At 51.1% G+C, this 14916-nt stretch overlaps 1 protein-coding gene across 2 annotated transcripts in view; it reads right to left on the bottom strand.

Annotated features, from left to right (window-relative positions):
• EXOC4 (exocyst complex component 4) overlaps positions 1–14916 on the bottom strand; it is an 858640-nt gene that overhangs the window by 828905 nt on the left and 14819 nt on the right. For both annotated transcript variants that reach the window (XM_004608252.3, XM_055133914.1), the window contains exon 2: positions 301–490. In XM_004608252.3, the coding sequence (XP_004608309.1) occupies positions 301–490 (190 nt within the window). The remainder of the gene's footprint in view (positions 1–300; positions 491–14916) is intronic.

Raw genomic sequence — 14916 nt, 5'->3', positions numbered from 1 at the left:
ATGCTCAGTCACGGAGCAGCCAGGACTGTTACTCAAGGTACTCAAGGAGAGAGAGATCCTTCAGACACATGTCCAGGGGACAGAGAGGGGATGGGCCAGCCTTGCACACAGCCAAACCCAATTCAATTCCTGGCACTTGGAGCCACAGACGGTCTCCAGAGCACGGGCAGGGAAGATCTCTGAGCACAGAGCCGGGAGCAGGCCCTGAGCAGGGCCAGGCGGAGCCGCAAGGAACAGCCCAGCCAAGCATGGCTGAGGACCCCGGGAGTGAGCGCCCCACGCACGGGGCAGAGGCATCACCTGCTTGATCTTGTTCCGAGAGTTGGTGATGCGCTCGGTGATGCTCTGGTACGTGCGGATGGCCGTGGTCAGTTCGGTGTAGTGCTGGACGATCAGCTCATCCAGGTCCCGGTCACACTTCTCGTAGGCTTCTTCGAGGCGCCCCTTCTCATTTTCTCGGTCTTCCACGTCATCGCTGGTGGACAGGGTCCTGGGCAAGACAGAGGAGATTCAGCCGGGTCCAGGAGAAGAGCAAAGCCAGGTGGGGGAGGGCAGGGGAGGGCATGTGCCCGCGTGGAGTGGAGTCTCCGCACCACAACTAGTAAAAGCACACAGAGCACAGCGAGGGGGGAATGCGACGAGTTATGAGCACCAAATGCAAAGAAAATCACCTTCACAGTAAGTGCCAAGAGCCCATCTACAGTGGATTTGCTTGTGCCAATCCAAGAAGCTGTTCCTTTTGCTTCTTTCCTGGGTATCAGGACCGATTTTGATCAGATAACAGGCAGGCACGAATTTTACAAGAGTCTGGGCCCAGCTGGATTAGGCTCAAGGAATCCTAGTAATTTCTAGTAATTCCGCCACCCACGCCCCTTCCTTAGGAAAAGCGACACATCTGCGGCCCCTTAGGATTCGCATTCCTGTGAGGTTAATAGAAAACAGATCCCTTTGTCCAGCCCGGGATGCTGCTGGGGAAAGCTGAGCTACGACGACTACTCTGAGACTCCAGCCAGCCGACCGCAGACAGAGGGGACAGTCAGGAGCCAAGAGCCTAGGGGCCACGGGATGAATCAGCCCTCCGGCCAGCGGCCTCACACGTCTGGTTTGAGGACAAGATGATGACCCACTGTTCCGTTTTCCTTCCACTGGTTTTCGTTCACAGATGGCTGAGCGCGCACTCACCAACACAGTTACTCACACCCTGAGGACTCGCTTGCCACCGAGCTCGGGGGAATGACCTGAATTTGAATCTGGTACAGCGCCCTCCCCTGCCCCCTCTCCCCCCCACCTAGCAGCCTGGAAACCAGGTCATATTCATTCTAAAATCTCTTACAACAGCACTAATGTTAGCTCGACGACAAGACGGGGCCCAGAGTCGACTATTTTTCCAACTGCACTAACAAGATTGATAGGGATCAACAATAACCAGGGAATGAGATGGATACCCTTATTAAAAATCTTTCAATAACTTAGTTTGATACATGGGCCACAGATCTTTGCTTCCTCTATTATCTTCCTTGGATAATTTTTTTTTAATTTAGTGTTATAATCAGCGACAAAGAAACCTTTTCCTCTTATCTGCTGGCTGCCGTAATTTAGAGTTTCATTAAATTCCCACGGATTTGTCAGCTTACGCATTCAGCCCCGTTTATTTCATTTATCTTTTTTAATTTGGGCAGGGGAGGAGGGGAGGGCGGTCTCAGGCTCTCCGTGATGGATGCAATCAATTATAAGTTCATCATTAGAACCCCTTTCAGAGACAACACATCAGCAAATCCATCACAGAGGGGCAACCAGAAATTTGCAAGCAAAATACTCTCCACGGCCGTCTACTCCAAACTGTCACGGAGGCAAAAGATCTCAATTCATGAGCCGCGTTAACGTATAAAAATTCTTTTGCAATTTAGGGGGAGGAGTCAGCAAGGCAGTGTTCAACCCCAGGCTCACCTCCAAAACAGGATTTTGTGAACTTATGTGCAAAAGATGGCAAGAGAGTGGTGGACCAAAGCAGCGAGGAAAAAGGTAAAGTCGCTGAGGACTGTGGGATGTACTGGGGAAAGCAAACCACGAGAGAGCAGAGATCTGAAGAGAGACTGAGCACGCAGGAACCGAGCCTCTCCCTGTGTCAACTCGGGATCCAAGCTTATCGGGATCAGAAGACCCTGCCCAGGGCTTTGCTGGCCTCAGAGAGTAAACTCGAGCGTGGAACTAAGGAGCGGGATTGGTTTGAAAACTGGAGCTAGATTCCGAGCAACGCCCGGGCCCCGAGCTGCTTGGCGGGCCTTCCTGCTGCTTCGGTGATACATCACTTTGCTCTTTAAAACTGAGACCTTCCAGGCTGTTCCGCTAAAGCAGAGCAGTCAGAAGATGCCTTCGATTTGTCAACTGTCCCGAAGGGAAGGGCGCTGAGATGCTTCGCTGCGTCTCCCCTGGTCACAGCCCACAGCTACTGATTCGCAGAGCGGCCAGGGGTTCGGGACCTGGTTCGCCGTCTTTGCAAGGCTGTGCTCACAGCCCTCTCCAGCACCACGTGCGGAAGGAGCGGGCCACACAGCTCACGTTGGCGTTTACCAGGAGAAGCACCATTAAGGAAAATGTCAGGCCCCGCCCAGAGGCCACTTCTCAGCGCCAGTTACCACTGGAACACATTAGAGACACTTAGGAATTACTCAGACGAGGGCAAGCACTGCTCAATGGATGCCCCGGATGCAAACTAGGTCTATGGGATGTCCGGCCCCTACTTCCGTCCTTAGCAAAAATATCTGGATGAGGAAAAATGGTCTTTGTCAGGTTGGTCCCATATCTGAAATTCACCCTCTTGATGTAAACTTGAATCAAAAGTTTTCTGCTCCCGGGGCTGGAGTGATAGCACAGCAGGGAGGGTGTTTGTCTTGCACACGGTCGACCCGGGTTCAAATCCCAGCATCCCATATGGTCCCCTGAGCACCACTAGGGGTGATTCCTGGCATGAGCCAGGAGTGAGCCCTGTGTGTCACCAGGTGTGACCCAAAAAAGCAAAAAAAAAAAAGTTTTCTGCTCCAAATTTTGCCTTTATATCCACGTCCCACCAGCACCGCCATGCACAGTCAAATACCAACCCTTTTCCGGAGACTCAGAAATAAATCTCAAAAGAGATCAAGGATCCACAAAAGAATTCTGAGACATCCGGTCCCAGCTGAGACCTCAATCACGGGGCAATCACAGTAGGGGGTCAGTCGGGTCAAGTTCCCGTCCTACCGATGCCCCTGGCAGTTATACTCACACCCCACCAGCCACAGAGATACTAGCACTGTAGCACTGTCGTCCCGTTGTTCATCGATTTGCTCAGGCGGGCACCAGTAACGTCTCCATTATGAGATTTGTTGTTACTGTTTTTGGCATATCGAATAGGCCACGGGCAGCCTGCCAGGCTCTGCCGTATGGGCGGGATACTCTCAGTAGCTTGCCAGGCTCTCCGAGAGGGATAGAGGAATCGAACCTGGGTTGGCCACATGCAAGGCAAATGCCCTACCCACTGTGCTATTGCTCCAGCCCTGCCAAAAAATTTCAGGTACACCGAGGGTTTTTTGTTTGCTTGTTTGTTTTGGCTGAAAACTCTGGGCCTTCTCAGAGTTGTGACAGTCGACCTCCCCCCACTTCCCTGTACTGCAGAAAGCCCCAGCAGCCACCCATATCCCACCACTGCCACCCCATCAACTCCTCTACGAACCTGTGCCAGGGACTCATAACTGAATCACGAAGGAGATCAGCTGACCACAAAACTTTTGGGGGTACCCAGTCCCAGCTGAGACCGCGGAGGTGACCTTGGTAGAGGTTCAGGCCAAGTTCCTGTCTACCAGGGCCCCCGGCAGCTGCACTCACGCCACGACAGCCACTGTCATGCCCCAGGTCCAGACCACCCAATTAAATCTTCTGGATTTTTTGGCGCACACCACCACATTCATGATTGCATGACATCTCCAAGCTGTGTCATACAAACATCCTACTAGGAGCACACCACACTGCACGGGAATGTAACCTAGAAGCCAATTCATCTCAACAAGCAGGAACATTGACACAGAGGGCTTACCTTGCAGCAACAGCTTAGTAAACCCTCAGGCCAGGAATTCCTGTCTCCACAATGAGATAAAACAATTTTCACAAATTTTTTTTACTGAAGTATTTTTTCATCATCCCATAAGCAATTTGGTGATAACAAGCAATATAAGTATCACTGTATCACTGTTGTCCTTTGCTCACCGATTTGCTTGAGCAGGTGCCAGTAATGCCCCCATTCATCCCTGTCATATTCAGGGTCAGGGGAATGAGGCCCATTATTGTTACTGTTTTTGGCATACTGAATATGCCACGGACAACTTGCCAGGCTCTGCTGCACAAGATTCTGCATCGCTCTCTTCTAGGAGTTTTGTTTTATAATCTCTGGTTCTTGACTGTTGATGAGATTACATGGTGCTGGGGGCAGTCTGTGGGTATGACTGTCAAGCTACTAGAAAACTGGGGATCTGGGTGGAGGAGGCCCAGGCCCTATCTGAGTAGTCTTGGAGCTCTCAGCCATGGGTCCCACATACCTGGGTTCCTCTGTCGGTTCCTTCATGCGTGAGGCTTGTCTGAGTGTGTGGAGAGTGGCCTTGAGCATGGCTGTGTTTGGGTTCTGGAGGTTTTCAGCTGCTGGGGTTCTGCTTGGGGTGGGGAGGGAGATTCAACCTGCCCCCCTCCAAGGGGGCCCCGGTAAAGACAGCCTGGCATGGAGGCAGGAGATTCTGCATCCCTCTCTTCTGGGAGCTTTGTTTTATAGTCTCTGGATCTTGGTCACTGATGAGATTACATGGTGCTGGGGGCAGTTTGTGGGTGTGACTGCCTAGCTACTGGAAAATAAGGGATCTGGGTGGAGGAGGCCCAGTCCTGATCCGAGTAGGCTTGGAGATCTCAGCCATGGGTCCCACATACCTGGGCAACTCTGTCGGAACATGAGGCTCATCCAAGCGTGTGGAGAGTGGCCTTGAGTATGGCTGTAGCTGGGTTCTGGAGGTTTTTGGCTGCTGGGGCTCTGCTTGGAACGGGGAGGGAAACTCAACCCACCTCCCCTCTGTGGGGGCCCCGGCGAAAACAGCCTGGCGTGGGGGCAATATAAAATAAAGTTACTGTGGGCCTAAGACTGGGGGCAGGCTTGAGGAGTGCTGCCTAGGGAAATGGAGACGATGGTGGAGGGGAGGTGACAGTGGTGGTGGGATGGGTATTGGAATACTGAATGCCTGGAACAAACCATCCTGAACTGTTTTGGAAACCACAGTGCTTAAATAAAGTGGGGAAAAGATGTTTTGCCTTTAACCAAAAGTACTTATGTTACAGAACTGTGACAAGACCAGACCAAAATATTTGGAGCTTTTGGGGAGTGGGGGGGGGGGGGGGAGAGAGGGTTGGTATATGTGTTTTTCTTGTTTCTTTTGCTTTCTTGCTTTTTAGGTCACACCCAGCGATGCACAGGGATTACTCCTGGCTCTGCACTCAGGAATTACTCCTGGCGGTGCTCAAGGGACCATATAGGATGCTGGGAATCCAACCTGGGTTGGCTACTTGGAAGGCAAATGCTCTACCCACTGTTCTATAGCTCCAGTCCCTGGCGTATGTTTTTTGGGTTTTGGCCACATGTGGCAGGGCTTACAGTATACTCTGTCATCAGAGCTCACTCCTGGTAGGGTTCAGGAGACCGTATGTGGTACCAGGGACTAAACCCAGATTGGCCACATACAAGGTAAGCACCTTACCTGTTATACTATCTCACTCACCCGCAAAAAAAAAAAAAAAAAAAAATATATATATATATATATATATATATATATATATTCCTTAACTGGAGAAAAGATAGCACAACCAGGTAGGGCATTTGCCTTGCACGCAACTGACCCAGGTTCAAGTCCTCCATCCCTCTTGGAGAGCCCGGCAAGCTACCGGAATATCCCGACCACACAGAAGAGCCTGGCAAGGTACCCGTGGCATATTCGATATGCCAAACACAGTAACAACAAGTCTCACAATAGAGAAGTTACTGGTGCCCACTCGAGCAAATCGATGAACAACGGGACAACAGTGCTACAGTGCAAAAGAAAAAAAGACTAAAATCCTATTGAAAATTAAAATAAGCGCCACAATGACAGTGGCCACGAAGAGCTGAGGCATTACCAGGTGTGAGAAGCTAGCTATGTAACACACTGTTTGGGGAGCAAGTTCTCGGGCGTGGAAACCAAACTCAGCTAATGTGAGTGTGGGCTTATCTCGCCCTGAGCCCATCCCTGGACCGGAACTGCTGGTGGCCTGAAACGCGTCGGCCAGGTCAGGACCGTGTCCCGCCTTCCGAGACCCTCTGCCCGGGAGCGTTTGCTCGCTCACAGAGCAATTCACCGCAGCTCTGAGCAGCTCTGCTCCTTACAAAGCCTTTCATTAAAACAGAACTAAATCAGCCTCTTTATATTCTCTACCCAGTGACCCAGGCTCCATGGTTTCAGGAAGATAAAGTATATCTATTCCCTTTTCTATGAAATTTCTCGATGAATGGGTAAAGCACTCTCAATAGTTTCTTCTCGGGTTAAAAAAAAAAAAACCTCCCATGTTTTCACCTATTACTTCAACAATGCGGTATTTATGTGGCCCACCAGCCATGCCACATCCTCTGGAGAGCCCCCAAAACCAACCAACACTCACAGAGAAGTCAGTCTGCGAGAGGCATTATGGAAGTGGTTTACCCATCACTTACTCCTAATAAGGACCCTCCCGTGAGTACTTATTTTGGGGCCACACCCAGTAATGCTTAGGATAGACTAAAAATGCCATGAATCATATAAGTGGACTTTAATAAACTTATTTAAAATAAAAATTTAAAATAAATAAAGAATTTTTTTTTAAATGTGTGGTGCTGGGAACGGAAACTGGGTCATCTGTGTTCAAGGCAAGGGACCTACCCACTGTACAGTTACGCCAACCCACTAGCCCTCCTTTAAAAGACAAAAGATTGAACTATTTCCCAGGCACAGAGTCTTTGAAAGAGATTAAATCCTCACCCCTGCCCATCTGGCTTCTCGAAGGTTCCTTCTCAAAGTGGAGTCATCAGGGGCCAGAGAGTTAGCCCAGGGGACAAGGCACCTGTCTTGCATGCAATACACCCTGGTTAGAATCACCAGGGCCAAAGAAGGCTCCCAAGCACTGCCAGGGGTCACTCCTAAGTACAGAGCCAGGAAAAGGCAAGGAGCATGGCCACATATGGACCAAAACGTTAAAATTAAAAATTTTATTAAATAAATTTTATTAAGTAAAAAATTTTTTTAAAAAAATAAGCAGTCATCAGAACAGAATAGTCCTAATGTGACATGACCAGTAGGGAAAAAGATGAATCTTCTCTTCCACAATATGACCTAGAATCCAGCCTCAAATGACAGGCATTCTTATAAACATGGAGTCCAAAAACGTATCCAAGAAAAAGTCCTTTTGACATTACTCTTGGTCTTCTTGGGGAAATGCAAAACTAAAACTAAATGAAAAAAAAAAAAAGTACCTGTAGTCTACATTCTGGGAACAAAAAGGTAAAAGTGAGTCTGAGAATGTAAGTCACTTACTGTACATTCTGTGAAAGGAAGTACATGCTTATTTTACACACAAGACCTGAGGCAGTCTGGTGGAAGAGAAGTACCACCCTTTTTACAGATAAAAATGGAGAACAGTTAGGTAGGGTAACTCACACTCCTGGGTAAAACTAACAGCGTCAAAACTGCAATTACATCCCAGCTGACTGGACTCCGAGCCCAGGCCCTTCCACTATCCATGTTATGAAATCCTACTTTCCCCGTTTCAACTCCAGGCTCCTGGATAACATGGGAGCCAAACTGCAGCTCATCTGAAAAAGAAGAGTGGGAGCTAGACGAGAGACGGAACACGACATGACTTTTCCTTGCAGCAAGAGTCTTGAATCTGGACAAGGTCTGAAAAGCCGGAGTGGAAAGATGGACAGAGGACAAAGGTTTGACATAGCCACACCAAGGTGCATTCAAGTCACTGTCCTGATTTTTTAATTTTTTTTCCCCCATTCCCGTCTCAAAATCTCATCATGATATATAAACTACTCCAAGTTCACAGAGGAACCAAGCACTGTAGCACTGCTGTCCCCGTTGTTCATGGATTTGCTCAAGGGGGCACCAGTAACGTCTCCATTCTGAGACTTGTTGTTACTGTTTTTGGCATATTGAATATGCCACGGGTAGCTTGCCGGGCTCTCTGAGAGGAACCAAAAAAAAAAAAAAAAAGCATAAGCATAAATGAGATTCCACTTTAAGGTTGGACACAGACAGATTCCTGGATCACTAAGAATTTTTCCCTAAGACAGCTCTGGCATTTTGCATGATGAATTATATCCCCAACCATGACTAATTAATCTCCAGGAAAGAATTTACGTATCTAAAGGCTACAAAGGAGCACAATGCACGTGCTAAGGCACTGTTAAGACGACCCCCACCCTGCAACAAACCGGTTACCTTCATTCTGGTGAGTTCAGACCCATCAGCTCTCAGCAAGCCCCATACACCAGCATCAAGGCCCGGAGTTAATAACCGCGATTCTGAAAAACTACATTTGTCTGTTTCCTTTTTCCCATGCCAGCTTCTGGATTTCAGTGTAGTGTAGCCGCTCAAGTGTTTTGAAAGGAAAATAACTAGTCACCATCAACTGGCTCCTTTGAGGAAGCAATTTTGCTTTCACTTTGGCCTTAATAGAGTAATGGAGTCTGGACAGGAGCAAGTACACAAAAGTCAATAGGACTCTTTAAAAAAATAAAAGAAAAGAAAAAAAAGACAATAAGAAGCTCAAGAAGAAGAAAAGGCACACCTGTGAGAATAAGGTTAGTCACCCAAGGAAGCCGATCACTCAAGAGGAACAAGAACTTCATTCAAGACAGCACAAGAGGCACAAAAATACAAGCAGGAATCTGAAAAGAGGCAGAGAAGAGGGGCTGGAGCGATAGCACAGTGGGTAGGGTGTTTGCCTTGCACGCGGCTGACCCGGGTTCAAATCCCAGCATCCCATATGGTCCCCTGAGCACCGCCAGGGGTGATTCCTGAGTGCATGAGCCAGGAGTGACCCCTGTGCAACGCCGGGTGTGACCCAAAAAGCAAAAAAAAAAAAAAAAAAAAAGGCAGAGAAGAGTCTTACGAAGCCCCGGGGAGCTGGCCTTGGCCAAGTCACTCGGCTTCTCCGTCTCACTCCTCGTCAAACAGGCGAGGTCCTGAGAGCATCTGCCTCCTCGCCAGGCTGTCTGGAAGCTGGCACTGCCCGTGTGCTTGCTGGGTGGGGAACACCAAGTGCACCCCGAAGGGAAGGCCGGTCCGAGTTCAGAAACAAAATAACTCATCTGTGATCCATAGCTTTGTCAGCCCAAATTCCCCCCCACCCCTTCTCACCCCCCGTACACACACACACATACACACACACACACACACACACACACACACACACACACACACCCCTTCACAAGTTTCCAAGGCTATTTACTGGCAAACTGAGATTCGGCCCTCTTCCTATCTTCTGAAGATACCTGGTCCATGAGGTACTTAGGAATGGCCCGATAATAAGGGAACAGGCAGGTGTGAGGATGCCGGGGCGGCCAGTTCCCGGCTTAGGAGACAACTTCAACTCTACTTGAAATCATGTCACACAGAGTAACATCTCTTCAAAAACTGCCCAGGAGAAGAGGAGAAAGATCCTTACAGTTGGCCCTATTTAGCTCATCTGTTCATTTAACGGAGAATTATGAAGCATCCAGGACGTGGCAGCCCGTGTTCCAAGCGGCCAGCCATACTGTCAGGAATAAAACTGGTGTCTCCCTCCGATGGCTAACAGTCCAGTGGGGAAAGAGTAGTAAAGGAAATTTTAAAAAAATAATAATAACCCCGTCCAAAAATGATGAACAGAAGGATCTCTTCTTCTGCAGCCAATGGGCCTGTGAAAGAAAGGTTCATCTTCACTGATGACCAGGGAAATAAATCAAAATGACCGCAAGATACCACCTCCCACCAGTATCAGAAGCGAATCAGGCCTAGACCCAAAAGACCTGAAGCAATCAGAGTTGGTGGGAATGTGAAGAAAAAGGAACTTTCATCCACTGTTGGTAAGACTGTCGTCTGGTTTAGCTATTACAGAAAAACAGTACAGAGACTTCTCAAAAAATCAGAAACAGAATTGCCATACGTTCCAGTAGTTCTATTCTTAGCAGCTAGCAAAAGAGCACCTATCTCAAAAGCTAGACATTCCCATGACCAGAACACCCAAGACCTGGAAGGAATCCGGGCACCCAACAACAGGGAAGAGAATAAAGATGTGGAACCGATGCACGATGAATTCCGAACTCAGCTCTAAGGTGAAATCTTGTCTCGGGTAGGAATGTGGAAGGAACCAGAGGAGGGTCATGCACAGTGAAGTGAGTCAGGAAAAAGCCAAATACCGGATGACCCCACCTGTACCGGCCATAGAGAGAAACAAAGCAAGAGAACAGACAATGTCCGATAAAACCAAAGCCTGAGACTCCACGTCTGAACTCGGGTCAGCACAGCGAGATGGGTTACGGGCTAGAGAGGTCCAGTGGACCGCGGGGAGAGAAAACGGGCACTTTGGTGGGGGGCACGGTGTATGAACACTGCACCCAAAGGCACAGAAACGTTTACGCTCCTGTAAATGGTACCCCAATGAATCGAAAAGTGAGAGAGGAAGGTGTGAGGGAGAGGAAAGGGGGGGGAGAGCGAGAGCGAGAGCGAGAGAGAGAGAGAGAGAGAGAGGAAAGAGGGAAGGGAAGGGAAGGGAAGGGAAGGGAAGGGAAGGGAAGGGAAGGGAAGGGAAGGGAAGGGAAGGGAAGGGAAGGGAAGGGAAGGGAAGGGAAGGGAAGGGAAGGGAAGGGAAGAAAGAGGGAAAGGGAAGGGAAGAAAGAGGGAAAGGGAAGGGAGGGAGGGAAAGGGAGAAAAGAGGGAAGAAGGGGGAAGCGAGGGAAGAGTCTTGGAGCAAAGGTAGGCGGTGGCGGACTGTTTTGCACAGGAAGGCCTCCCAGAGAGCCAGGGCCTGAGTAATCTAAACAGAGCTTCCTCAGAAGTAAGGAAAAAGAGAGGCCGACTGCAGGGCATTGATGCTCGGAGTCCAAAGCGGGACCTGTGGGTCTGCACGGTGGGCAGGGAGCAGCAAGGCCACTGTGGCTTCAGGGAAGGGAGGTGGGGGGAGGGGGGGAGCTGGAAACCCAATCAGGGACGGCTCTTCGGCCTTGTACTCTTAAGAGTCCCTGGGGGGGGGGGGTCCCCTGCGAGTTGGCCCCGGCAGAGAATGCAGCATTCAGGCAGAATTTCACGGGAACCGTTTGAGTTTGGCTGATGTGAAACGTAAAGCAAGATGGAGGGACCCGTGCTGAGACAGGACAGACATCGCCTGGCCATGGAAGCAACAAAGAGAGTCGCACCTGGTCAGCAGGACCAAGGCCCCGCTGACCACAGCTGAGGCACCTTCAACCAGGGGTCTGGAAAGACGCGAAACAGTTCTGGGGCCCCTGATAACAGCCATGGGTCTAGCAAAACCCTCTGTACGTGCAGAGGGAGTCAGAGGTGGCCGGCAGACAGCTCCGCCTGCCTCAAGAGCAACATCCTTGGGGCTGAAGCAATAGCACAGCGGATAGGGCGTTTGCCTTGTATGCAGCCAACCGGGGTTCAAATCCCAGCATCCTATATGGTCCCCTGAGCACCGGCAGGAGTAGTTCCTGAGTGCAGAGCCAGGAGTAACCCCTGTGCATCGCCGGGTGTGACCCAAAAAGAAAAAAATAAAAAGAAAAGCAAGGTCCTTGAGCACCCAGGGGCCCTCCCTGAGCCTCTCTCCCACCCGGGAGCCAGTCTTCAGGCCAGGGACGGCCCAGCTGCCAGGAGGCCTCACGGCGAACACCCCCCACCCACTCGGACTCCCGGTAACTCGGGCACTGACGCTGGGCGCTGGGGGCTGTTCTCGGGCAGCTGCAGGAATCGGAAGCTGAGGGAGCTCCCTTGGGCGAGCCCTGAGGCACTGAGGCACGTGAGAGTGGAAGGTGTGCAGAGCCCGTGCAGCGGGCGGCCTGTGAGAAGGCCCAGAGGCGGCCGGGCCCGGCCCTGTGAGCAGCGGCCTGCACGGTTCCCTGATGGACACGAGTGACTTCAGGTCTGGTTCTCAGTCTCGCCCTGCTAGACCTGCGCTGAGCTGCTTCTGGACAAGGGCACGGAGGCCTCGGATGAGTCAGAGAAGCAGCTGGAGGAATACAGGCCAGAACAGGGGCCAGGAAGTCGTAGGACACAGGGGCCGAGCATGTGGCGCTGGTGGCAGAGCCCCTGCCTGCACAGCCTGAGCCCCAGCGCCGCATGATCTGACCTGAGTCTTCCCTTCTTCCCTCTCCTCTCCCTCCCTTCCCTTCCCCTTCCCCTCTTCCTTTTTCCTTCCCTCCCTCTTCTCTCTCTTCTTCTCTCTCTCTCTCTCTCTCTCTCTCTCTCTCTCTCTCTCTCTCTCTCTCTCTCTCTCTCCCTCCCTCCCCACCCCCACGCGGATCATCCATGACCCCACAGGCGCGTGACCTCTAGTCTACCTCAACCAAGTGTTCGTGAGCTCCACAGTGACCTCCAAATGTGGCGACCAAATGTGCACCCCAGTCACAGCAGGAAGGGAAGGAAATGTAGAACAAATGCACAAGATGGGCAAATAAGGACTGTAGCACTGTTCATCGCTTTGCTCGGGTGGGCACCAGTCACGTCTCCATTGTGAGACTTGCTGCTACTGTTTTTGGCATATCCAATATGCCACAGGTAGCTTGCCAGGCTCTGCCGTGCGGGCGGGATACTCTCGGTAGCTTGCCGGGCTCTCCAAGAGGGACGGAGGAATCGAACCCAGGTTGGCCATGTGCAAGGCATTCACCCTACCCGCTGTGCTATCAAGCCAGGTGTAGCCAAACTTATTTGGTCTACTGCCACCTTTGTGTGTGTGTGTGCTGGGGGGGGATGAGGAGAAGGAAGACAGACCCCAATGAAAATCCACCACATTTAACGTGCTAGAGACATTAACACTGGCACCACTATAATTTGTGGTCATTAAACCACATTCAAATGTGAGCCACTGGCGGTGCACGCTAGCATCAACACGGGAAGTGAACAAGCAGAAAACATGACCCAACCTGCAGCTATGAGCCCCTGGATCCTGGATCCTTCCAGCATCCCTCGGGGGCTGAGAATCACCCTCTCCGGGGAAACACTGACAGAAGCTTCCTACAAGGTTCCGGGTGGCTGGGCAGGCAGGGAACACCTCCACTTCTGTAATCCTCATCAAAAAAACGACACATCCCCGATCCGCGGGAGAAGCGAATTTTACACGCGTCCTCCTAAATTCTAAAACAAGCCTTCCCCTTAAATCAATAAGGACGACACCAAGACAATATAGTGCGCCCTGTCCTCGACGACCTTGTGAAAATAAAATAATCAATCCCACATGGCCCCGGCGTCTCCAGTTCATGGAGAACGTCGCATTAAAATGCAGCACAGACCCGGGCATTCCGAAAGGCGCTCGACAGAGCCCGCGCCGGAAGCTTCCCCGAGATCCATTTTTTTTCATCTAAAGATAGAAATTTAGGGAATTTACTGGACTAAATGGCCCAGATCATGTTTTATTCATTCCCCCCTCCTCTCCGTCTGCCTTTTGATAGCTCCAAATGGCCTGAGCGCGGGCCTTTGAAGAGGGCCCCGTACAAGCAGTCGGGATTAGAGGCTGAGCGAGGACTGCTAAATACCGTAAGCCGACCACGCGTGCGGCAACGTCGACGGCAGCCCCTGCAAAATCAAGGGCCCGAGCAGGGCTCCCGCCTGAGCCTCGGGATTACCTGTGGCAGAGACAGAGACCCTCACTCTGGAAGCACTTGGGGCGTGTTAACAGAGTCCCCGGCGGACCAGCCTGGAGGCCCCCTCCTGCCCCAACGTGACTTTGTCAATGAGAGTCAGAGGCTGGGGTCTTCCTCTAGGGGATGGGGTGTCCTGGGTAAAGGAGGAGGCAGCTGGGGAGCCCCCCGCTCATGCCCCATGCTCGGAGGAAAGGCCACCGAGAGACCTGCAGGAGGGGGACGGCTCTTGGCAAGACGGCCAGCGAGGTCTCCGCCTGATAATCTCGAGCCCCCAGGACGGTGCTTCTGCAGCCTGGGCCACCCCCCTCCCGTGCCATGTCACACCATCAGTCAGCTCTGCCCCTAACACGCCACCCGCTCAAACCCGGGTTGAGGAAATTCTCCGGATGGATGTTATCTATCAGTCAACACGCCCCCCCTCCACCCTCCTACGCCGGAAAGCAACAGCAGATCTCTCTTGGAAACTTCACAAGAAGAATTTGCCGCCTTGTGGCCCGATCCAGCCTCAGATAACGAAACTAATTAACCTGCTCTGAGAAATATTTAACGTGAGGCACCTGAATGTAGGTGACACTGGCAGAATAATTAGCATTGAGTCGCGCCGTCTGAAAACAGTTAACAGCCTTAATTGTCGACGGAGGGTCTTCCTCGCTGGCACCCGGTGACCCCCTCCTCCGGGAATAATAAAGATTAACAAAACAATTAATGGAAACCCCTTCAAGCCACTCAGAAAAACTAATTACAAGCACGGTTCCAGGTCTCATAAATAAATACATAAATAAATAAATAAATAAATAGATAAATAAATAAAGGACTCACTCCTCTAGAGAGCCGCCTCTGCTGAGAATCGCATCTTGCGGGCTAAAGGTGACTCCGCAGCTGCAAGCACGTGCCCACCAAACAGAAGTCCAAACCAGGCCCCCTGCCCACACCCACCGACGTGATCTGCACAGCCCCCACAGACTGGGGTCTCTGGTCGGGGAAAGAGGCAGAGAGACCCG

Source organism: Sorex araneus, chromosome 1 (genome assembly GCF_027595985.1).
Source record: "Sorex araneus isolate mSorAra2 chromosome 1, mSorAra2.pri, whole genome shotgun sequence".
Taxonomy (NCBI): Eukaryota; Metazoa; Chordata; class Mammalia; order Eulipotyphla; family Soricidae; genus Sorex; species Sorex araneus.
This window is presented reverse-complemented; position numbering and strand designations above follow the sequence as displayed.